The 25,348-nt window shown below is 40.9% G+C and overlaps 1 protein-coding gene and 1 pseudogene across 5 annotated transcripts in view; both read right to left on the reverse strand.

Annotated features, from left to right (window-relative positions):
- Window positions 1-11,768, reverse strand: part of wdr90 (WD repeat domain 90) — a 34,927-nt gene extending 23,159 nt beyond the window's left edge. For 4 of the 5 annotated variants that reach the window (XM_047377894.1, XM_047377893.1, XM_047377895.1 and 1 more), the window contains exons 1-18: window positions 11,505-11,768; window positions 11,263-11,354; window positions 8,620-8,796; window positions 8,381-8,519; window positions 7,434-7,604; window positions 7,121-7,247; window positions 6,658-6,725; window positions 5,997-6,109; window positions 5,685-5,915; window positions 4,753-4,815; window positions 4,593-4,661; window positions 4,410-4,520; window positions 3,730-3,875; window positions 3,587-3,644; window positions 2,974-3,092; window positions 2,042-2,203; window positions 1,794-1,924; window positions 1,492-1,608 (exon numbers count right to left, since the gene is read on the reverse strand). In XM_047377894.1, coding sequence (XP_047233850.1) covers window positions 1,492-1,608; window positions 1,794-1,924; window positions 2,042-2,203; window positions 2,974-3,092; window positions 3,587-3,644; window positions 3,730-3,875; window positions 4,410-4,520; window positions 4,593-4,661; window positions 4,753-4,815; window positions 5,685-5,915; window positions 5,997-6,109; window positions 6,658-6,725; window positions 7,121-7,247; window positions 7,434-7,604; window positions 8,381-8,519; window positions 8,620-8,796; window positions 11,263-11,354; window positions 11,505-11,517 — 2,107 coding nt within the window. In that variant the 5' untranslated portion in view covers window positions 11,518-11,768. The remainder of the gene's footprint in view (window positions 1-1,491; window positions 1,609-1,793; window positions 1,925-2,041; window positions 2,204-2,973; window positions 3,093-3,586; window positions 3,645-3,729; window positions 3,876-4,409; window positions 4,521-4,592; window positions 4,662-4,752; window positions 4,816-5,684; window positions 5,916-5,996; window positions 6,110-6,657; window positions 6,726-7,120; window positions 7,248-7,433; window positions 7,605-8,380; window positions 8,520-8,619; window positions 8,797-11,262; window positions 11,355-11,504) is intronic. The other variant, XM_047377896.1, reaches the window with a different exon arrangement.
- Window positions 11,769-15,416: 3,648 nt separating this feature from the next.
- LOC124875369 lies at window positions 15,417-25,140 on the reverse strand (annotated as a pseudogene).
- Window positions 25,141-25,348: the final 208 nt, after the last annotated feature.

Consider the following 25,348-nt stretch of genomic DNA (forward strand, 5'->3'; position numbering starts at 1 on the left):
CGTTGAAGCAAACCACCGGCACTGGGATTATTACCAGGTTCACAGCTTTAATATGACTGAGGGGAAAATTTAATTCGAATCTTTCTTCAGTGAGAAACATCCTTCAGAAATATTATCCAACATAATTATCCAGGTATTTAAATGCAACGAGGTTCACATTGAGGCTGTGTGGATGTGCAGCTGCGAGGAGCTGCGCGCCACACGGCTCCATCTGTTAACAGTGAGGTTAGAAAAGGTCAACAGGTGCAGTATAACTCGCATGGAAAGGTTGCCAGGGTAAAACCAGCTCTATATAATCAGAGTTTTATGGTGTGTGTTATTTTCTACCAGCAGAAGTTTTAATGACTCTTCCTCCTCCTGTTTCATCCTCGCCATCAATGATTCAGATTATTTCTTTCTTCATCTGCAGCTGCTGAACTTCTTGGCCAAGACGCTAGATTAAATGTTTTTGGGTTTTTGTAAAAAACAAAAAAAACGAAAAATCAGCTGAAGAGTCCAAACCGTGTATCATGTCAAACCCTCCTGGAACATTCAAGTCCAGGTTTCCTTTTCATGACAAAAATCTATTTCCGACTCAAATTTCTAGATTTGTTGCTGCATGTTTTAACTGTGGATCTGTCTGAGCAGTAGTCAGGTCCTATTATCTGCAGGTTCCACAAATAATGAAGGCATCAACAACTTGGTTTCTGATTGTTAAGGAGGAGGGAAATTTTATTGCTTTTGTGGTACTTGAACTAATGTAGATCAGCTTCATTTCAAAATCTACAACTCTTAGATAAATAAGGAATTATGATCCTAAAATAAAAGCAGACTCTGGAAAGCATAGTTTAGGAACTTTTGTATCTTTACTTTGTTTGAAAAGATTTTTAAAAAAATGCAGTTTTAGTGCTTAGTTTAGCACTTTAGTGCAACTGTAAGAACCACAGATTTGAGCTCAACATAAATTAAACTTGACTAGAGACTAAAACAGGTAGTAAAATAGTCCTTTTTGCATTTTTTTAATTATTCACCAAGTCAAAAAATGAAATACTGATGGGTAAAATGTTAAAATCAAGGTGTAATTTGGTGAATGAAAGATAAGATATTAGACATCAATGTGAAACCCACTGCACTTATCCAAACCTGGAAACGATAAAAGCAAATTCAAGACTTTTCAAGACTGAGCAGGAACTATGCAAGTCACCAGTAAAATACAGAAAACGATTGGAGCAAAGCATGAAATCCTCTATGCTCTGTGGTGTCGAGTCTGTTTCTGTGAAACTAAAAGGATGATCTGTAAGAAACCAGATAAGTGACCAGCCTGTCACCGCTGGTTGAAGCTTTTAAGCCGATGCACCTTGATCATCTTTGATCCCACAAACTACTTCCAGAGGTTAACAGGGTCGACCTTTTCAACAAACAAGAAAATCTCAATCTGAGCATTTATCGCCGCCTGCAGAGCTGAAACTGTTGGGACGGTTAGTTTACTACAGGTAAAAAAAACTGACCTACCAGCCTCTAAAATGACAGCAGAGAAATCAAGGGTCCAGAGCCGCAGGAAGCCATCTTCAGAGCCGGTAGCACAGAATGATGGAGACACACTGATGCTGTTGATGGCGACTCCAGGACCTAGGATACAAAAATACATGCCTGAGTTACACATCCTGTAAGGAATGCTAGAAATCTGTTAAATCAATCACGTTATGGAAGCTCAGATACCTTCAGGCAGAAATATTAGTTACACACCGCTCTAAGGACATCCAACATTCCTCACAGGCTACAATTAAAGAAAATACTGATACATTTAAACCTACCAGTGTTAAAAGTGGGTTTCTCCCTGCGGTCTGCATGCTGCTGGGGTCCAGGCAACAACCTCCTTACATTTTTAACGGCTACTCTGCTGTAGTCTATCTCAAAAATATGGCCACTTCGAGTGCAGGCGAATCTGAGCGAGGCAAAGGATGGAAGAACAAAGTAACTTTAAGAAGAATAATTCAATGGATTCTGATTAAACACGGGTTCATGTTGAGTATATTTATAAAGGATCGGTGCGTTCACTCACAGCGTTCGGTCATCAATATGCTGATCAGAGGAGATCCCCTCCTCAAAGGTCACATCGGTGAAGTCCAGTGAGTGGTACTCGCCAAGGTTGACCGGGCAGGACCGCAAGGTTCCGTTCCGAACTCTCCACAGACGGATATTTTCACGACCACATGACACCATCCTGATGACAGCAGAGCCACAAATGACCTTGGTGTTGCACTTCAACATGGCGGTCTTTCAGCAAACAGAATATTCAGAAGTCGTCATTAATGATGCAATAAGGATTTTCTCTTTATCTCAATGGAAAGGACAACTAGGGTGTAGAAATAAAAATTCAGGTTACACTTTCCACATCCAACAGTGAGATGTACAGGCAGCTCAAAATATCAGCTGTAATTAGATTTTTGGATAAAAAGCAGATAGCGAACACAGGACTCTCTCTCTGCTGGTAAAGAGCCTGAAAATAAACATAATTTTTGCAGCAGCTTAACATGACACCAATAAATTCAACGTCTAGACATGTGCACCACACCTACTGGCACCAGGTAACACTTTCTAAAAAACTTGCGTAACTTCTTAAAATGTATTCTTTGCTTTTTGAAGTTGATCAGAATGCCTGAGAACGTTTTAATTTGCTCGAGCTCCTGATTTAAACATGATGCTAAACCTCCTGGACTCACTGTTAGAGACCTGCAGCAAAGATCAGCATCTTAGGGTCAGCAAGTTGCCACAGAAAAACATCAGGCAATTTCTACATGTCAACCAGCTGTGTGAGAGGCAACCCTTGTCTTTCCTACCAGAAACATACAATAATTTGGTGTAGAACTGGGCAGTAAGTGTGGATGGTTCTGTATGTTCTTATAATGCATCGCTTCCAATCAAATGAGTCAACGTGTTATTTAGAACGTTCTCCAAAGAGCAAAGATGCCCCAGAAGGAATAAGCAGCATACCTGGTATCATCAAAGAAGGCAACCTTCATGGTAGTAATGTCCACATCTGTGTGCGCTTTGGTTATGATGGTCACATCTCCACCTTTAGAAACGTTCATAGTGTTCCACACCACCACCATCTAAGAACAAAACGCTGGTAGCGATGTAATAAACAGGTGCATAATGGACAGAGCAGCTAAAGGTTTGTCGACATTATCAGTGACGTCAGCTACAACAGTCCATCAGCATCAATACTTTCAGTTAACACTTGGTTTTTATTCATTATCCAGTTTCAATTCAGGAAAAACGAGCATTTATTGCCTAATCATGTGTTTTTTATCATGCCATACATAGCAATTTTTACATATATTTCACACTTTAAATTGCAAACCTTGTCTAAATTTTATTCCTTGGTATGCACTAAATGTGGGTTTATTGAGAAAAACGAACTAAACCAGAACTGCTATCTTTGGATGAAAATGTGACGTTTAGATTCACCAGAAAACACCCTGTTAGCGTACCTGAGCATGTTATTTAATATCGTGATCCAGGTGTTGTTAGCCGAGTTTGGCTTGCAGCTGCTACTAAATGTGCTGAGTTTTCACTTGGGATGTTTTACATTAGAGGAACGTACCGTTTTATTGTGTCCGTCTTTACCCACTCCACAGAGAATGCCACCTCCATACGAGAAACTTCATAACAGGAGCAGATTAAGAAAAGAAAGCAGGGTCAGACTTCACTGTCCAAGTAATTAAGTGAGTTTAGGTTTGAGCTTACCTCAGACAGCATAAAGAATGAGCATGACCCCTGAACATCGTCAGACAGGTTCCCTGATTATAGTTCCACACTCGGACCATGCTATTGTTGCCACTTTGTGCTGAGGCCAGTAGTGTTGTGTTTCCATTAAAGGTCAGTGCAGAAATCTACAGAGAGAACACATGGGGAAATTAATCCATCCATCTATGATCGGGTCCAGGAGGGAAATCCGGACATTTCTCTTCCCAGCAACACTGTCCAGCACATACTAAAGGGTCCCAAGGCGTCACAAGGGAAATATAATCCCTCCAGTGAGTTCTGTGTCTTCCCAGAGGGCACGCTTTCCAGAGCACTATCCACCCGGGCCATCTGAACTGGTGTTTGGTACCTAAGCACAGTCAGAACCTTCCCTTTTACAACTTAAAACCAAAAGAGGCGACCCACTGAGTCACTGGAGAGAACCCCAACACCAAGGTACCCAGATGGGTGCCTGTAAGTCTCCCCTCAACGCAGGGCAACCATGGACCACCACCGGAGAACCCGGTCCTTCTTTATGACATGGGTTCCAGAGCCCAAGCTGTGTGAAGGTGAGTCCAACTACATCTAGCTGGTACTACAACCAGAAACTATCCAATTTCCTAAAAAATCAGACAAGAATGAGTTCCCATTTAAAACAATGCGACCCGATACAAGTGAAGTACCTTATCAGTGTGGCCGATGAAGAATCTCTGCTCGTTAGACAGAATCTTCATAGATACAATAATTGCATGACATGGATACACCGCTGCATCCCCCGCTTTGGTCCAAAGAACCTGCAGGACAGTAAGGTACAAGTTAAACCTCGTATTTTATTCATTAAAAAGAGTAAAGTGGGTTTAACATACATGTCTAGTAGTGGCTCCTCCAAAGCCAATGATTCGACTGAGCCTGAGGATTGGGTCGGGCAGCAGCTTCTAATGCAGACAGCAGCAGATAAAGTGATTTTACATTAAGCGTTCACTATTTAATTACTATCAAAGTATTTCTTGGTACTTAACAGTGTACCTGCTGTTTGCTTTCTTTGAAAGAGGGCAAAGACACAGGATGTGACTCGGTAGTACACACCACCTGGAACACAAGAAGTTTATCTGTTTTATTACTGAACAGGATGTTATGCAAGGAAATAAACACACAATGTAGGTAAAACGTTATAAAAATTCTGTTAAAAAGTATTTCCTGCCTTACAAACTTCTTTTATGTTTGCTTCTTTGTCCCAAGTTTTAATATCTAAGAAAGATAATCTAAGTAAATAATTTTTACGGTTTTATTCATCAGGAGAAAACAGCTATCCAAAGCAACCGGATCCTATCTGAAAAAGTCATTGCAGCAAAAATCTACTAACTGGTTGTTTCACCGGATCATTGTCCTGCTGCGTAATCCAAGTGAGCAGCTTCTCCTTCAGGATTTTCTGGCAGAGCCAAATTCATGGTTCTATCAATTACAACAAGTCATCAGACCAACAAACTACCACCATGTTTGATTCCTCTGTGACCTCCTGGATGAGTTGGCGATAAGCTCTTGGGAGTAATTTTGGTAGGCCGGTCCCTCCTGGGAAGGTTCTGTTCCATGTGTGGTGATGGTTCTCACTGAGGTACTCTGGGGTACCAAAAGCTAAATAGTAGCTCGGTAACCCTTTCCAGACTGATAGAACTCATTGACTTTGTTTCTTATTTGTTTTTTTAACTTCTGCAGATTGGGACGGGACATGTTGCTTTTTTGAGATCTTTTAGCCTACTTCATGTTGTCAGTCAGGGACGGTGACAGCTTTTATTTCCTTCATTGAGAGCTGAATTTCATATTGACCCAGCTCATCTTTGTCTGATATTAAAATTTGCCTGACAAAAAATCTGTAAAGTGTCAAAAAGCTTTTTCACATCCCTGTAGATTTCCTTGAGCTTTTAGATCAAAATCAGGTCAATAACTGCATGAAGCTTCACCTCATCTTCACTTTCTTCTCCGTGTACGCTGAGAGCATCTTCAGGATGCACATACAGATGAATTCCACCATCATCTGTCCCACGGCGTGGCCGGGATGAGACACGCTGTGAACTGAAGTGGGTTGAATCCGGTCGCAGGCCATCATCAAGGCAAGGCCAGTCCTTCGGCTGAGAAGACAACATACTCAACTTGAGCATGCTGGACACCACAGCTGTTTGATTTCTTGGTGGCTGAGAAGACGAAGCAATTAAACATCTTTAGATCTTTTTTAACCACAAACGTGCGCAGACTGAAAGCATAAAAGCTTTTACTAGTTTTGGGATGGTGATCTGCTGACTGAGGGAAACTCGGTCTTGAACCGATCTGCTGATTTTGGCAAAGTGACACTCGTCTGTTACTGGGCTTCTTTCGTTTGAAGAACTTCCTGGAAAAACAAGAAACTGGAAATCAGTGGTTTAAAAAGCATTTTTAGGAGAGTTTTCACAATTTCAACAAAAAACAAGTTAATAGCTTTCGTTGGACTGAACAATGTAGGTGAGTTCACTGCCTCATTAACTTTGACAGGCCTCTTATGAATTCTGATTCAAATGGGCGTTTTTGACATAAAAAAGCCTTTTTTAAAGGGTTTAATTCAGGAAAAAGCAATCCCTCAAAATCCAAACTTCCCAGCCAAGAATGAACTGCTATGATTAAATTATTTAGCAGGACCTCACAAGCTTTGTTTATTCCCAGAAAAACAGTACAGACCTTTTCAATGACAAAGTATTCTGAACCAATTTAAACTGCAGTCAGGCAATTACTGAGTGACACAACTACAAGTAAAGGCTCTGGCAACTAGTTCCCACCACAGATGTTGGTCTAGGCAAACCCCTGCTTTCTGTGAGACTGAAGTGGAAGAAATGAAGCTCATTTTTTGAAACAATGAGTCCTGTTTGAAGGGAGAAGAAGTCAGAGTCGCTTGACATTACTTACTAGCTTTTGGCTTTAGATCGTCTTTTTGAATGGAGTCAAATGGTAGCTTTGTGCCTTCTGAGGGAAACCTGTTAAACAAAAGAGCCTGATCTGTAGTTTTTATTTCTCAGGGTTCTGAGATGATTAAATCTACTCTGCAGTTATACAATCACATGCATCTCTAGAGTGTACCATTACTTTAAGTCTGAGAGATTAATTTACTCCTTTCTAATCATAGATCAGATAAAAGGCCAAATCAGAATGCTTCACATTAAAATTATTACACACGGTATATGGACTGATTTTATGCAGCACTTTCCTAGAGCTACCAACCACTCACAGCGCTTCAAGCATTCACCCAGCTGCACTCACAAACACCCACACATTCATGATGTGCCTCTGGATAAGTTGCACAAGTATTTTGACAGTCTATTTCCCCTGAACGTTGTGTTACGCTTATTGTGTCCTGGTGTGGTAGCCGTACTTTATGTGATCATACAGGTCCTCCCAGGAGCTTCCTTTAGGAACTGGGAATGACATTTCTCTGGGAATCGGACCTGTTCCCTGAGAGGAAGACAGACCTCTTTGCTTTGCTTCTCTGAAGGAAACTCCTGTTGAGGAAAAATAAAGATGTAGTTGAAGGGTAAATTCTTAGTCAGTAAACAGTTCAGAAATGTCTTTTTTCCTTTGTTCCTAGTGAATTTCATATCATGCCACTCTGAGTTCCTCCATGCTCACAGAAAGAAGTGGCTCCTTCACTTTTTCTATAAAATCTGTATACTGGATTTGATTCTCACCCGGATCCAGCAGCAGGTCGCTGGTGAACATGTTTTTCACCACCATGTTTGCACAAAGCCTGATGCTCTTCAGGTGACTGTAGCGACGATTGAGGTAGACAGAAAGAGTGAAGCGCAGATCCATCATCAGGCAGGTCCAACGCACTGAGGTGGGAGCAGGACCCACTAAACCTGGATTAGATAAACACAGATACTGTCTGCACTGCAACACGACCTGTTCCTGCCACTGGGACTGTAGGAACTGGTGGAGACCATCTCTGCTCTCTGAATTTAATGCTTTCTGCACATGTTCCTACATAAATAAACATAAAGGCACCACAGTGTCTGGCAAAAATATTCGTACCCCGTTCACTTTTTGACATTTTGTCACATTTGGATTGTATGTGCATTTGTGATGTGCTTCCTTTACTCTATCAACCTTAAATTAAATCCAGTGTAACAAATTGTCTGATGTGAGGTGAAAAACTAACACTGCACATCACACTGAACACACCATCCCCACTTTAAATCATGGTGGCAGCAGCATCATGTTGTGGTGATGCTGTTCTTCCACAGGGACAGGGTTGCTAGTAAAAGTTGGAAGGAGGGGTGGAGCTAAATCCAGGACAATCCTGGAGGAAAACCTGTCGGAGGCTGCAGAAGAATAGAGACTGGTTCACCTTCCAGCAGGACAACCACCCTGAATATAAAGCCTGAGCTTCCTTAAAATGGTAGATCAAAGTAAATCTATGTGTTAGAATGGCCTAGTCCAGACCTAAAGGAATTTTAAATTTTGCAGAAGATTAAAGGTTGTTGCATTTCACATTGGTTTATCAGATATTCAAACGTGTGGTTAAATTGTGACAATATGTGAAAAAACTAAATCAAGTCGTATGAATACTTTTCCAGTACACTGCACCTTTGGACCATAGCTTGAGTGTAGAACCCCGTGTGAACGCGTATTTTACCATGCCGTGCAGATCTCGAGGTGTTTTCATAAACTGAATCCTTCGCCGCTCCACAAAGGAATGGAAACTGAAGCCATGTAGCCGTGGACCTGAACTCTTTGAACATGTTGGAGAAGGAGATCCGGACCACCTGGCCCTCCTACAGCACACAATGAAGCACAGGATATGTCATTTAGATACTAAAACCTAAAGACACTTGTGCATTTATCAGACTAATCCAGTAGAGTTAGGTCTGGTACCTCCACAGCGACATCAAGGTGGACCATGAAGTATTTCCCAGGAGTGGGCCTGAAGAGAAGATAGAAGTAGTGCCCGGTCAGCCCCAGAGAGTGCTCGGTGTTTTTGGGTACTAGGATGTAGCTGTTGGTGGGAACGGGACCCTTGATCCGAAACACCGGACACTTCAATGTCTTGTCCTGCAAAGTTGTTAATGGAAAGTCACCGGAGTGTGATCTGAGTGGTCATCATAATACATCTTTTTAAGATAAAAGCTGCTTTCTAAGAAACAAAAAGAGTTATTACAATAAATATATACAAGAAAGTAGACAGGTGACTTATGCAGATTTGCATGTCAAGCTAGAAATGCTTTTAAATTACAGTTAAAGCCTAAAAGTGCTGAGGCCAATGTTGGAGTCAACATACAGCTGCAGTCTGAGGTGTTGGACCATTTGCACGTTGCTGGACGCTACCAGGCCTTGCGTCGTTTTCGGCCATTTTGTATCCCAGGACAGTCCGTTACTACAAATCCCAGCGGCCACTGCGGCTGATAGGACGGGGGCGTCGCAGCTCTGAGGCCACAGTCCACTATATAACAGAGTATGAGACGGCCCACCATTGCTTTTCACGCTGGAAACCGGACCAGCAACTGAAGCGCATCATTCTGGAGGAGAGGTCCCACGTGGATTTCATTTATTCTCCTCGTATGGCCAACGGAAAAGAAAAATTCATGAAAGAGGTTTCTGGAATAAGAAGGCCAGAACTTTCACTTTGCCGATTGAAGACGTGAGTTTAACACGTAACAGAAGAAAAACCTTAGAGGTTTCAAGGAGACGGATCGCCACCTTGTTTTGTTCCAGTCGACTGCTGACGGTCAGATCATATTTTTCCCTTTTGCCAAGGAGGTCAAAGGACGGAGATTGACCGCTTTCTTGGAGTTTAACTGCGGACGCGCAGCAACTCCCCCTCTCTCACTCACCGCCCCAGACGGAAAACTTCAGCAAGTAAAACCCATCCTTTATTTTATTTTTATTTATTTATTAGGAATAGCGTGGGCAGGGTAGAGTAGGGTTTAGTGCGATTAGATTTGCCACTTATAGTCTGATGTGTTCTAAATTGTATGTGCAGGCCATTGTTTTGAAACTTGCTGTTGGACTCTGAAGCCGCCGCGCTTCTCAAGTTGTGTTTTTACCGTGCGAACGCCTGAACGTAAGTGCGCTGTGAAACTGGACCGCTATAATAACCTTATGGTGAAATTCACCCTTTTCTTTGTCTCCAACTTTACTGCTTACTGGCTTGCCGCCAAACGTTTTATTATCCTTTGTCCTCTGGGTTTACAACCTTGCTGGGGGGAAGGTTTATGACTGCCTGTATCTCACTGAGCTACACTTTCTGGCGGGCTGCGCTCCCAAACCCATATTCCTGTCAGATTATCTCTTTTGCCATAACTGCTGGTTGATCTCATACACACTCACTGCTGTTTTGTTTTATTTTGTTTAGATATTTTTTTACCCTTCTGTGTAGAACTTTGCATGTTTGATTAGGTGAAGATTATTGGATCAGCATAGCGAGGGGGATCAGGCTGTGATTTAATAAATATTCACGTAAAGAGAAGTCGTTTGTGTTTATTTTCTACAAGAGTGATTCGTCAGTCAAAATACGGTTAAAGTTCCCCACGTTTCGGCAGAAATGATCGATTAAACAGTGACATCGAGTAATAGTTATTAATTATTACTGAGTATTTAACGGTTGTAATTATCAAAGGCGTTGAGCCACAATTACAACACCAGAAGACATCTCTGGCTTTGATTCATAAATGAGGATTTTTGGTTAAGAAACTTATTTTTTTTAAATTATGATTTTTAATTATAATTCTTGATGAATATTAATTTGTCAATAATCATAATCTCAACAGAGGTGTACATACACTCCTCCTCTGCAGAGATAACCAATCTATTTTCAGCTTTTTTATTGATTATTTCAAACCATTTTTTCCATGATGGATGGGTGGACATCTTAACTTCACAGATTTTACAGGTTGCACCTCAAACATGAGCAACAAACTTACAAACTGATGTAATTCTGGGTGGATATTTAACCACTTTTCCTGGTAGAACTGGCAGTTTATTTGCAGCGGTTAATTTCCTGACCTGGGTTTTAAACATGGTGCTCATGTTTTCAACGAGGTTGAGGTTGGAGCTCTTGGAAAGAATGTTCTTCAAGAAGCTTGATGCTTTATCCGTTCCAGAGACAGTTTTGCAGTGTGCTTGTGATCATTTCCCAGCTGGAACCCCCAGTGGTGACCAAGTTTCAATCATGTAGCGGTTGTTCCGAGGTAAATTTCAGGAACTTGGAGGCTTTCCGTCTGTGTTATGCCATCTGCTTTGAGCCAGTGGCAGTGAAACAATCCCACAGCATGATGGTACCACCACCTTGCTAGACTGTTGATTCTGTATTCTTAGGTCTGAATGTCACATTTGTCTCCTCAAAGAACAATTCTAGTGATCAAATGTTTCTAAAAGGTATTGATAATATTACATAATAATTTCAAGATGGATAAAAAAAAAAACGGTTAGAGTAAATCATTAAAAGTTAATAATAAACACGACCCTCATATACATGATAAGTGGATGTAAACTGTAACAATTTAGCAGCACAGGAGTTACCATATAAGAGGACACATCTCCAGCTTTGGCCGACTTTCTCCATTCCTCAACTTTAACATGTTTGAATATATTCACGTAAGGATGCTGCCAACCTGCACGAATCAAAACAGACTTCACATTATGAACATAAATAACTAGCTGTCACATCTTTTACAGGAGACCATTTCAAAGCCGCTGATGTATCTGCCGTCAACAGGATCAGAAATGAGGCTTTACCTGAGAGATGACATGTTAACTCTTACCTGCTGAGGCCATTGAAAGATGCTGCAAACGAGCAACCTGTTGACGCTTCACTCCGTTTATTTTAGCTAGCAAACAAACAGCCAGTTAACGGAAGAACGGGGAGAACAAAGCTGCTCCTCTTCTTTTACATAAGAATGTTCCGGATTCACGACTTTATAAAACTTTACATCTTTCCGGTTCTTCTGACGCTGTGTGAGCGCTGCACGTAACTTTCCTTGTTTCAGCGAATGTTTCTCTTCCCGCTTCAGCCTCCGCCGCTTCCAACGACAAGATCACCGTGACGTCATGACGCAGGACCGAGGTGATTCTGGGCAATGAAGTTCAAAAAGCAGATTTCCGAACAACAAAGCTTGGCATAGACACCAATTACATTTCAAATATAAAAGCACCATAATGAAAATTCAAAACCCAGAGATTTAACTTAACGTTAAACTGATTGTTTAAGAGTCTCAGTTTTTATTTAACCCCCATGAATTGGGGGTTAAATACGCTTAAAATAAGCCTATAATTAGCTTATTGTGAGATCTCTTCGTATTTCGATCTGGGAGTTCCTACTGGAAAAAGAACAAAAACACCCCCTGAAATTAGGATTCAGACTGGGAAAGTCTATGAATGCAATATGGCTGCCGTGCATGTACAATGTAGAGAAAGTTGCTGATATAAACTGTCATGAATGGAGGTATTCTACTTGGAAAAAATGAGGAGGACTATATGGTTGCAATTTAGGAGAAATCTCCATTTATTTTACACTGAACATCTAATGTACAGCACATGACCAGAAGCACCCTGTGCTACGGAAGCCTGTTGTGACCAAATCACCACATAAACTATTTACTTCTGACGGGTTTTATCTCATAACACCACTGGCACACATAGTGCTGTAAAATATCTACTTGTGAACAGTTTCCTTTTGTGTTTGAATGTATTAATTAATGGAAATATATTGGTACTGGCTTCTACTGCAAATAGTAAGTGGCACCAAAACAAATAGCAAATCCAACCGTTTTTTGACTTGTTACTAGATGTTCTTTACTCGGATGTGACACTAACAAACAATACACATTGATACACTGATAATGAAGATCGTAACTTGAAATGATAACATGTGGAAGAAAGAAGCTAGAATCAAACCCACAACTTTCAAATTGCATGACGACTACCCTTAATTATCCTTGCTTTATCAGAAACCTTTCAAAAGATGAGCACAGTGGAAAAAATGTGAGAACCTTCTGTACAAACTGAAGAACCCAACACCAAACCTGAAACCAGGGCTGGTGGCTATATGTGTGCTTTATTTAGCCTTTTATGTCAGAACTTCAATTTAGGAATGGCATTATTTTCAAGTTGGATAATCAGTGGGATTTGCTAACCGTTGCACTCAGTGTCCAGGCTAACTGGTATTAGCAATATAAGCTAATAATGCTTTCTCTGAATTTGGAACTATATTGTATAGCATTCTAAAAAGATGGGAAGAGATACAAACTATCAGATGTGCAAAGAAATTTTTTACACAGTTTTATTTGCTAATTTTAAAGATTGGTGGGAATCATCACATTTCTGGGAACTTTCTTAAAATCTTCTGACGTCAGACTTGGAAATTTTTATTTTCTTTGAATCGTGCAATGCTAAAATAATGTTTTTTTATGATGTAACACCACAGACTGTAAAAAGTCTTGTAAAAAGTTTTGCTAGACTCCTGTTGGGATGTTCTGAGGTTGTGATTGTTAAATGTTTTAGAACCACTCTTAAACTTCGAATGAGTCGCAAAGCAGCTCTCATTGTAATTAAACACAGCTTGACAATGTAAATATTTTAAAACATTCACCACAAATTAAAAATAACATGAGACATAGACCTACAACGATTAAAATGCTGTTTTCACTCTGAGTCTGTCTTAACAACATGAGGGTGCAACTCCAAAGGGTCTTTCAGATGAATGAGTAAGGACACCTGAATTCCTGCAGACCGCTGTCCATTCTCCCTCAGATCACTGAGCTGCAGAGTGTTTCCTTCACCTTCTGTTAGCGGAGGTTCCTCCAACAAAGCATCAGCTGGTGGAGAAGTTGTCCTAACAACACGTCCAAAAATCTGTGAGTTGTCAAGGATTGGGAAATCATCCGGCATTACCCTGGCTGCTGACATAGGGGATCTACAACCCCTGGAAAAAATCATGGAATCACCAGTCTGAAGATGTTCCTTCAGTTGTTGAATTTTGTAGAAAAAAAACAGATCACAGACATGACAAAAAACTAAAGGCATTTCAAATGGCAACTTTCTGGCTTTAAGAAATACTAAAAGAAATCACGAAAAATAATTGTGGTAGCCAGTGACAGTTACATTTTTAGAACAAGCACAGGGAATAAATTATGGAATCACTCAATTTTGAGGAAAAAAATATGGAATCATGAAAAACAGTCAAACAAAATAACACTCCAACACATCACTAGTACTTTGTTGCACCACCTCTGGCCTTTATAACTGCTTGCAGTCTCTGAGGCATTGACTTAATGAGTGACAAACAGTACTCTTCACCAATCTGACTCCAACTTTCTCTGACTGCTGTTGCCAGATCAGTTTTGCAGGTTGGAGCCTTGTCATGGACCATTTTCTTTAACTTCCACCACAGATTTTCAATGGGATTGAGATCCGGACTGTTTGCAGGCCATGACATTGACCTTGTGTCTTTCTTCAAGGAATGTTTTCACAGTTTTTGCTCTATGGCAAGATGCATTATCATCTTGAAAAATGATGTCATCATCCCCAAACATCCTTTCGATAGATGGGATAAGTGTAAAAATGTCAATGTAAACCTGTGCACTTATTGAAGATGTAATGACAGCCATCTCCCCAGTGCTTTTACCTGACATGCAGCCCCATATCATCAATGACTGTGGAAATTTGCATGTTTTCTTCAGACAGTAGTCTGCATTAATCTCTTTGGAACGGCACCAAACAAAAGTTCCAGCATCATCACCTTGCCCAATGCAGATTCGAGATTCATCACTGAATATGACTTTCATCCAGTCATCCACAGTCCACGATTGCCTTTCCTTAGCCCATTGTAACCTTGTTTTTTTCTGTTTAGGTGTTAGTGATGGCTTCCTTTTAGCTTTTCTGTATGTAAATCCCATTTCCTTTTGGCGGGTCCTTATAGTTTGGTCACAGACGTTGACTCCAGTTTCCTCCCATTTGTTTTGTTGTACATTTTCTGTTTTCAAGGCATATTGCTTTAAGTTTTCTGTCTTGATGCTTTGATGTCTTGCTTGGTCTACCAGTATGCTTGCCTTTAACCACCTTCCCATGTTGTTTGTACTTGGTCCAGGTTTTACACACAGCTACAACCAACATCTTGTGCAACACTGCGTGATGATTTACCCTCTTTAAGGAGATTGATAATCTTCTCCTTTTTTTCAAGTGACATCTCTGGTGTTGGAGCCATGATTCATGTCAGTCCTCTTGTTGCAGCAGCTCTCCAAGGTGTAATCACTCCTTTTTACCTGGACACTAACGAGCAGATTTAATCTGATGCAGGTGTTGTTTGTAATGACAATTTGCAGGGTGATTCCATATTTTTTTCCTCAAAATTGAGTGATTCCATAATTTATTCCCTGTGCTTGTTCTAAAAATGTAAATGTTACTGGCTACCACAATTATTTTTCATGATTTCTTTTAGTATTTCTTAAAGCTTGCCATTTGAAATGCCTTTAGTTTTTTGTCATGTCTGTGATCTGTTTTTTCCTACCAAATTCAACACCTGAAGGAACATCCTCAGAGACTGGTGATTCCATGATTTTTGCCAGGGGTCGTTGTTAGGTTGGTTAAACCTGACATTAAATTATTCCAACAGTCGTATTACAATCTGGGAGTGTGGCAATGGAGAAAGTATCAACTTGAGAGTTACGCACAGCTAGTCACTGCACTACAATCTCTGTCTTTGTTCTCCAGCTGCGAAACTTCCTCCTCAGTTCTGTCTGCACCTGCAAACAGAGAAGAAGGAAGCCATTAAAAGGCTGACATAGGACAAAATGATCTAAAACTCAAGATTAAAAACAGTAGTAAAACAATATTTAGCAGCAATAACTTGATCAAGTCATTTTCTTGATGACTTTAACAGTCTCTCTTGTAGTTATTGAGGAATCTTCTATATACAATATACTATCATCAAATACATGACCCAGTTTTGAATAAGATTCAAGTGCTCCAGAATACTTTGGTATACAGATGAGTTCATGATGGACTCAAGGACCTCAAGATGTCTAGCTCAGGTGTCTGAGCCACAAGTGGCTCCTTGGACCCTCCACTGTGGTTTCAAATACGTTTGGTCAAAAACGATAAAGAAATGAGCAATGTTTTAAATGTAAGGGCAACAAATAAATCATGCTGCTTTTGTGCTTCTAAAGAAACTGTCATCACCACTCCACCACCATGCATGATAGTTGGTATAAAGTATTTTTGCTGAAATGCTGTTTTTGGGAATGAACATCAAACTAAAGGCCAAGGAACTAAGGAAGTCAAAAGGGGAAATCCCTAACACGAACAGAGTATAAATCAAAATATAAATGGAACAGAACGTAAGTTATAAGTAGAAACTAAACTACAAAAGAGTGAAGTATGGGAAGTCCTAAACTACAATAATTATTGACCCTGGAATGATCAGAGAGTAAACACGAATGAAAACCAAAACACAAACACAGAAGGACCTTGACACATTGGCAAAGTGTGTCCTTCTTGGCATGTAGAGATCACAAATCTGTATCCTCCAGATCTGCCAACTGACAAAATAATGAACTAGGGAAATAATTTGTGTGGTTTATCTACTTTTTAATGTTAGATTTAAAAAACATTTCTATCATGATCTGTTGTGTAAAATCCTCCAATCGAAAATAATTGAGTACACCTGAATTCACACCTGAAAACCTGCCAACTCATGAGTCTTTCACAGTGGTGGGTGTTGAATAAATACCCCCCTGGGTATCCACCTCCTCCATATAGCTAAACGTAGCTCTAAAATTCTTCGCAGCCTCAGCAGGGATACCTGCTTCCTCTAATGTTGGCAGCAGACAGGGTATGCCTTCTCAACACAGTCTGGGTGGGGCGCCAACTCCCGTCTGACTGCACATGCAAATGAGAAATGAAAAATACAAATCTGCTGCTGGTGGGTCCCTCTTCTAATGCCGCCCTGGGCAATTGCCCATATTCCCCAAATGAAAAACCACCACTGGTTTGTCATATGTTGTTTTTTGCTTAGAAAAATATGCATTGGAACTTTATATGGCAACATCTGTTTTCTTTAAACTCATAATCAGTAACTTCTGAAATTAAATCAAAAGCTGTAGTCACAAACCTCTTTATTTGCATAGCAGTAGAGCACAGCCACTAGTAAGCCCTGTAGAGAAATAAACTCATCAAAAATCCTGCTTTTTTCCAGATGAAAAAACACAGATGGTCAGATTCTGTTGTTGAATCCATAATCTTTCATGTTTAGCTGCACCTACCTGAAATGAACTGATAAAGAGAGTAAAGAACCCTTATGTAGCGTAGAACCCCTGTTGTCTGTACATGTGTGGCGAAGATAAAAATTACCTCATGAATCCTGAACAAAGGAATGAGGGTGAGGGTAGCCTTGGCAAGTTTGAAGGCACAAATCAAACCGGACAGAACATTTTGTCAAACAAACATTGAGCTTTATCTCACACTTTATTCTGAACAGACTTTGACCTCTTTAAGAAGAAATTCAACCAGTTGTTTCTGCAGGACATTAAGTATTGCTGAGACAACTTGCCGTGGTTTGTAATCTGGATATCTACTGTGGATGTTGGCTCGTAGTTTGGAGAATATTACCCCCAGAAAATCAAAAGGTTGATCTGTTGGTCAGACAATTACAACATGGAGATCTGCACATTCCAGACCAGCATATTCATTCTGATACCCAGTACAGAAAAGTATTCAAACCCGTAAAACCTCCATTTTGGAACATTTCAACCACAAGCATCATTGTATTTAAGATTTTAAAAGAAAGACCAACACAAAGTAGAGTATAATGGAGATGGAAAATGATACATGGTTTTCATTTGTTAACTAAATTAAGAATGCACAAAATATCTCCATTAACTGGCCCATGTTAGTCTTTAACATATTGGTATCAGTCCCATAAGTAAAACTGGGCTGACATTAATGTCTGATGTTTATATATAAATCTATATACACTGCTCAAAAAAATAAAGGGACCACTTAAACAACACAATATAACTCCAAGTAAATCAAACTTCTGTGAAATCAAACTGTCCACTTAGGAAGCAACACTGATTGACAATCAAGTTCACAGCTGTTGTGCAAATGAAATAGACAACAAGAGGAAATCTGTGGTGTTTAGCAAGACACTCAATAAAGGAGTAGTTCTGTAGGTGGGGACCACAGACCACTTCTCAGTACCGATGCTTTCTGGCTGATGTTTTGATCACTTTTGAATGTTGGTGCTGCTTTCACACTCGTGGTAGCATGAGACGGACTCTACGACCCACACAAGTGGCTCAGGTAGTGCAGCTCATCCAGGATGGCACATCAATGCGAGCTGTGGCAAGAAGGTTTGCTGTGTTTGTCAGCGTAGTGTCCAGAACCTGGAGATGCTACCAGGAGACAGGCCAGTACACCAGGAGACGTGGAGGAGGCCGTAGGAGGGCAACAACCCAGCAGCAGGACCGCTACCTCCACCTTTGTGCAAGGAGGAACAGAAGGAGCGCTGCCAGAGCCCTGCAAAATGACCTCCAGCAGGCCACAAATATGCATCTGTCTGCACAAACGGTTAGAAACCGACTCCATGAGGATGGTATGAGGGCCCAACGTCCACAAATGGGGGTTGTGCTCACAGCCCAACACCGTGCAGGACGCTTGGCATTTGCCAGAGAACACCAGGATTGGTAAATTCGCCACTGGCGCCCTGTGCTCTTCACAGATGAAAGCAGGTTCACACTGAGCACATGTGACAGACGTGACAGAGTCTGGAGACACCGTGGAGAGCGATCTGCTGCCTGCAACATCCTTCAGCATGACCGGTTTGGCAGTGGGTCAGTAATGGTATGGGGTGGCATTTCTTTGGAGGGCCGCATGGTCCTCCATGTGCTCACCAGAGGTAGCCTGACTGCCATTAGGTACCGAGATGAGATCCTCAGACCCCTTGTGAGACCATATGCTGGTCCGGTTGGCCCTGGGTTCCTCCTAATGCAGGACAATGCTAGACCTCATGTGGCTGGAGTGTGTCAGCAGTTCCTGCAAGATGAAGACATTGAAGCTATGGACTGGCCTGCCCGTTTCCCAGACCTGAATCTGATTGAGCACATCTGGGACATCATGTCTCGCTCCATCCACCAACGTCACGTTGCACCACAGACTGTCCAGGAGTTGGCGGATGCTTTAGTCCAGGTCTGGGTGGAGATCCCTCAGGAGACCATCCGCCGTCTCATCAGGAGCATGCCCAGGTGTTGTAGGGAGGTCATACAGACACGTGGAGGTCACACACAATACTGAGCCTCATTTTGACTTGTTTTAAGGACATTACATCAAAGTTGGAATAGCCTCTAGTGTGTTTTTCCACTTTAATTTTGTGTGTGACTCCAAATTCAGGCCTTCATTGGTTCATAAATTGGATTCCATTGATCATTTTTGTGTGATTTTGTTGTCAGCACATTCAATTTTGTACAGTACAAAGTATTCAATGAGAATATTTCATTCATTCAGATCTAGGATGTGTTATTTGACTGTTCCCTTTATTTTTTAGAGCAGTGTAATATCAGTAAGTATCGGCCATTGGCCATAACAGGATTGTTGATATCGGCCTCAAAGGTTCTTTAGAGAACATTAGAGAACAAACAGCATCATAAAAACCAAGGAACACAGCACAGGTCAGGGAGGTTGTGGAGACGTTTTAAGCAGGGTGAGGTTCCACAACAATACACCAAGGCTTTGAACATCTCTGAGTTCTGTTCAATCCATCATCTGAACATGGAGAAAGGATGGACCAACTGCAGACCTACCGAGACATGGAGGTCCACCTAAACTGACAGGCTGGGCAAGGAGAGAATTAATCAGAGAAGCAGCCAAGAGGACCATAGTTACTCTGGAGGAGCTGCAGAGATCCACAGACTCTTGAGGTGGACAAAACAAACTCTAAGAAGCATAAATTCTAAAATCCTGATGTGTTTTAAACTAAGATCACAACTAATAAAATAAATAAAAAACAATAGTAATCAAAAAACTAGATAAAAAATTACTTGTTAAATAAATAATAAAATAAAATAAAATAAAAGTTTTAAACTAGACAGGAGTAAAGTAATTCACACAACAATTAATACAATGTTGATTACCATGACAATATAACTAATTAAATAAGCTAAATACAATTATTTATTATCAATACAAAGTCAAGTGTAATTCTTGAGATTAGCAATAAATTGTCTTATTCTGATCAAGTAACGGCCAAACCAAAAATATGCATTTTAAGTTAAAAACATCAAAAAGCAGTTGTTGCATGAGAGCTACTAGAAGTCCCATTTGCATTGTGCCAAACCATTGAGGAGACATCAAATAATGTGAGCAAGACTCTCTTTTTGGTCTTCAGGCAAAAAATAACACCCTAAAAACACCAGTCCCATATTGAAATATGGTGGTGGTAGCATCATGCTGCGGGATCTAAATCAAGAAGAAAGGTGCTTTTACAGAGTGTAGACTCAGGTTGCCTAATTATGAGCGCACACCACACTTTTCAGATTTTTATATGTAAAAAATCTTGAAAACCATCAGTCAACTACCATCAGTCAACTACACACTACACTGTTTTAGTCACATTAAATCCTAAATAAATACATTAAAGTGTGTGGTTGTAATGTATCAACACAGGAAGGTTACTAATACATTTACAAGTCACTGTTGGAGTAAACAGTGTTAGATAATGACACGTTTAGTGCACATCACCGAACACAAGGGAGATGATTTGCATAAGTCATCATAACAAGTGAGGCTAAAAGAACTGGGAAGCGAATGATCCACCAGTAGTTCATGTTCTCATTAACGGCCCAACATCTGGAAAGAAAAGACACATGTTAGAGTTAGAGTTCCAGCTCCTTATCTGTGGCACACAGAGCTGTTACACAGAGGAAGATTGTTACTCACTCTTTGTTTTCCTTCAGTTCCTTCATCACCACCCAGTGAACCACAAAAAGAAGAGGGATACCTGACCATGACAGAAAACACCCCAAATCACCAAGAAAACAGCAAAACAAGGAAGAAAACAACTAGGATGCCGAGTAAATGTTTCTATAATTTCCATTAACTCCTCTGCTGCCATGCAAATGTGTCACTCTGGTGCTACTACTGGTCCTTCTCAAAATATTAGCATATTGTGATAAAGTTCATTATTTTCCATAATGTCATGATGAAAATTTAACATTCATATATTTTAGATTCATTGCACACTAACTGAAATATTTCAGGTCTTTTATTGTCTTAATACGGATGATTGTGGCATACAGCTCATGAAAACCCAAAATTCCTATCTCACAAAATTAGCATATCATTAAAAGGGTCTCTAAACGAGCTATGAACCTAATCATCTGAATCAACGAGTTAACTCTAAACACCTGCAAAAGATTCCTGAGGCCTTTAAAACTCCCAGCCTGGTTCATCACTCAAAACCCCAATCATGGGTAAGACTGCCGACCTGACTGCTGTCCAGAAGGCCACTATTGACACCCTCAAGCAAGAGGGTAAGACACAGAAAGAAATTTCTGAACGAATAGGCTGTTCCCAGAGTGCTGTATCAAGGCACCTCAGTGGGAAGTCTGTGGGAAGGAAAAAGTGTGGCAGAAAACGCTGCACAACGAGAAGAGGTGACCGGACCCTGAGGAAGATTGTGGAGAAGGGCCGATTCCAGACCTTGGGGGACCTGCGGAAGCAGTGGACTGAGTCTAGAGTAGAAACATCCAGAGCCACCGTGCACAGGCGTGTGCAGGAAATGGGCTACAGGTGCCGCATTCCCCAGACCTGGGCTACAGAGAAGCAGCACTGGACTGTTGCTCAGTGGTCCAAAGTACTTTTTTCAGATGAAAGCAAATTCTGCATGTCATTCAGAAATCAAAGTGCCAGAGTCTGGAGGAAGACTGGGGAGAAGGAAATGCCAAAATGCCAGAAGTCCAGTGTCAAGTACCCGCAGTCAGTGATGGTCTGGGGTGCCGTGTCAGCTGCTGGTGTTGGTCCACTGTGTTTTATCAAGGGCAGGGTCAATGCAGCTAGCTATCAGGAGATTTTGGAGCACTTCATGCTTCCATCTGCTGAAAAGCTTTATGGAGATGAAGATTTCATTTTTCAGCACGACCTGGCACCTGCTCACAGTGCCAAAACCACTGGTAAATGGTTTACTGACCATGGTATCACTGTGCTCAATTGGCCTGCCAACTCTCCTGACCTGAACCCCATAGAGAATCTGTGGGATATTGTGAAGAGAACGTTGAGAGACTCAAGACCCAACACTCTGGATGAGCTAAAGGCCGCTATCGAAGCATCCTGGGCCTCCATAAGACCTCAGCAGTGCCACAGGCTGATTGCCTCCATGCCACGCCGCATTGAAGCAGTCATTTCTGCAAAAGGATTCCCGACCAAGTATTGAGTGCATAACTGTACATGATTATTTGAAGGTTGACGTTTTTTGTATTAAAAACACTTTTCTTTTATCGGTCGGATGAAATATGCTAATTTTGTGAGATAGGAATTTTGGGTTTTCATGAGCTGTATGCCAAAATCATCCGTATTAAGACAATAAAAGACCTGAAATATTTCAGTTACTGTGCAATGAATCTAAAATATATGAATGTTAAATTTTCATCATTACATTATGGAAAATAATGAACTTTATCACAATATGCTAATATTTTGAGAAGGACCTGTAAGTGATAGTGTTAGTTCTAATGAACCTTAATGTACTTTAGATGTGAGGGAAACATGGGAAGAAGATTGCAGCAAATGGTGACGGGGAACATTTTAGCTCCATGAAATATCTAAGGACGATTTTGGACAAAGACAAAGTTACATACCCCAGCCAAGACAGAGGTAAGGCAGGTATTTATTGTTGTTGATGAACACACAAGAAATGAGAACAGAGTACAAATATATCGCCTCTCCAAAAAACCAGTAGTGGTTGGCCAGGACACAGTACTGCATCATAACCTGGGCAATCCGGCAGACGATGGCAGCCTGGAGGACAGGACAAAATAAAAAATGATCTGAGAGTGTGTGGTATCTGGAGTTAACATAAATGATGTATGAACATGTTTCTATCCCTTGTATAAGTTCATCAGGAGTTTGACCCAGCTAGGAGAAAGGAAGAATGTGTTAGAATAAAGAAACAGATGTGTAACTGCATCTAGGAGGCAGAACTCTTTGCTGTAACACAGTAAATGTTGAAGCCCATCGTCAAAGAGCAGACAAATGGTCTGCTGAGATGAGGCTAACATCCTGAGAATCGAGGCTGACTAAAACACATTCCTCAGAGTGATCTGCTGAGGGGAATACCATATATAAAAAAGAGTGTGTGCTGAATAATGGCAGCAAAGCTCTGGAGACCCACCTGATGACTGAGTATCTCAGTTACGTCAGCATGTTTGACAATTTCTCTCCCCAAGTGGCAATCCAGCATTGTGTCCTTAACAACGACAGCCACGGCGCGCAGGATGAAGGACAGAAACAGGTTGGCATGGATGTAGTTTCTGCTGCAGTGGAGTTTCCTGTTGGCATACACTAAATCTGAAATGGTAAATGGACTGAACTTATATAGCGCTTTTCCAGTCATACATACCGCTCAAAGCGCTTTACACTAGCGCCACATTCACCCAATTGCACTCACTAACGCTTCATACACAGATCGGTATGCAACTTGAGGTTAAGTGCCTTGCCCAGGGGCACATCGACATATGGCAGGAGAAAGCTGGAATCGAACCCACAACCTTCTGATTGCAAGACGACTACTCTTCCTACTGAGCCACAGTCGCCTACATGCCCAGATGTGTTAAACCAAGTACAGCATTCCTGGAAAAGAACCTCCTAATAGCTGGGAAGCATGGAGGTGGAAGTGTCATGGTTTGGGATGCTCACTGAAAGTATTAAACCAGAGGGGTAAGATTAGCTTTTGGCAATTAGAGGTATTCAGGTTTCTTATGTTTGTCCTGAGCTAGAAAATGGAGTAAAGACGAAAATTCAATCTGGGAGACTCACCCCTTCTTCCGCTTCACCCAATGGCTTCTCCGTGCGTCTCCGCGCCAACCAATCGGCTTCAAGTCTGCAATAATTCTCAGCGAATGATCCTTCAAGGCTCCGCATATAAAGTCTCCCAATCATGGATCTCCCAGCTGTCAGTCAAGCTTCGACCCTCCTCCACCCCATCGTCTCCATCGGATTCTCAGTTCCATTACCATCAGGCCTCCTCTCCATCACCAGTACCAGATCTGGGGGAAGACAATTCTAATTCAAATCCTAAGACGTTCATCAGTTCATGCATTATCAGCATTCATGTCTTCCTTTGGGGTCTGAGCGCCAAACAAATAGACATCCATTGTATAACTTCTCTAATAAAATTTTGTATTTCTTATTGTGAGTCTCTACAGGATTGAAATGCTTTTTTGTTGATATCTTTTGTTTAATGAGTAAAACAAAGTTCGGTTCTGTTGCAGTTAAATTGCTTTATTTTCCAGAAATACAGAAAGAATATAAGATAGAACCGAATAGTTGGAGTGTTTTTCCGAATTCTTCCGCAACTGTAGCCATAAAATAGAGAGAACATTTTTTTGGCTAGTAGCAGTACTAGTAGTTAGCATGACAAGAATGACAAAATCCCACCGGTTTTACAACTTGCAACTAAAATCCACTCAAAATTCATGGTTGCAATAGCATTCCCAGATCTGAACTCTGACCTCCAAGACAATTTGTTATAGTGGATGTAAACAAAAACTGTGTTGTCCCGATGTGCTCAAAGATGGTACATGGTTCATGGTACCCAAAGTTCTGATAATTAGCTGAGCATAGCTGGCTAAGTTGTACCATCAAAGTAACTTAAGGGACAGCCTCTGCCTAAAGGAAGGGGAAAACGTTTGTAGTGTGTTTAAGAACTTCCAGATCGACTAAAATATGAAGGACTGCATACAGTGTGCCAGACAGCTCACCTAAAGGTCAGGACAATGATTAGAGCCATTATGAGTGTGGACAGAGACAAAGAATAGCCGTCAGTGTACGAAGTCCTGAAGCCCACCATCAGCTGTTTGAGCCAAAGCTGTGAAGACAAAGACACTTTTAATAAGCGTCAAACTCAATCAAATCACAAATAATGGAAACAATAAAGACATTTTTTTAATACAATTATGAACCCAGAAGGCCATGATAATATTTCATAATTAATGTATCATATTTGAAGGCAAAACCAAAACTAAACACTTTACTGATATACTAGATATTATTCATGTTTTCTCTTTTCATCAATCTCTGCTCATACATTTTAGACCATGAGCCTGACAACAAGCAGTAAATGTAGCAACGCTGAGATTTACAAAGCTATTAATCAGAATTTTGATCACCATTGCTCACCTTTGGAGAACGCATATTAAGAGAAGATGCTCATGGATTCTACAGGTTCTGCCTCCTTGCCAAGAGGGAAAATATCATCACTGCTTTACAGCTTAACTGAACACACAACAGAAAACATTTTTGAACTCAAGAACTCAGTACTGGTGACAGCAGTGACAGGACTTGTCGTAGACCCATTGGACCAGTGTTACAGTGTGATCCACATCTGATGTTATCAGTCAAC

This window comes from Girardinichthys multiradiatus, chromosome 10 (assembly GCF_021462225.1).
Source record: "Girardinichthys multiradiatus isolate DD_20200921_A chromosome 10, DD_fGirMul_XY1, whole genome shotgun sequence".
NCBI classification, from domain to species: Eukaryota; Metazoa; Chordata; class Actinopteri; order Cyprinodontiformes; family Goodeidae; genus Girardinichthys; species Girardinichthys multiradiatus.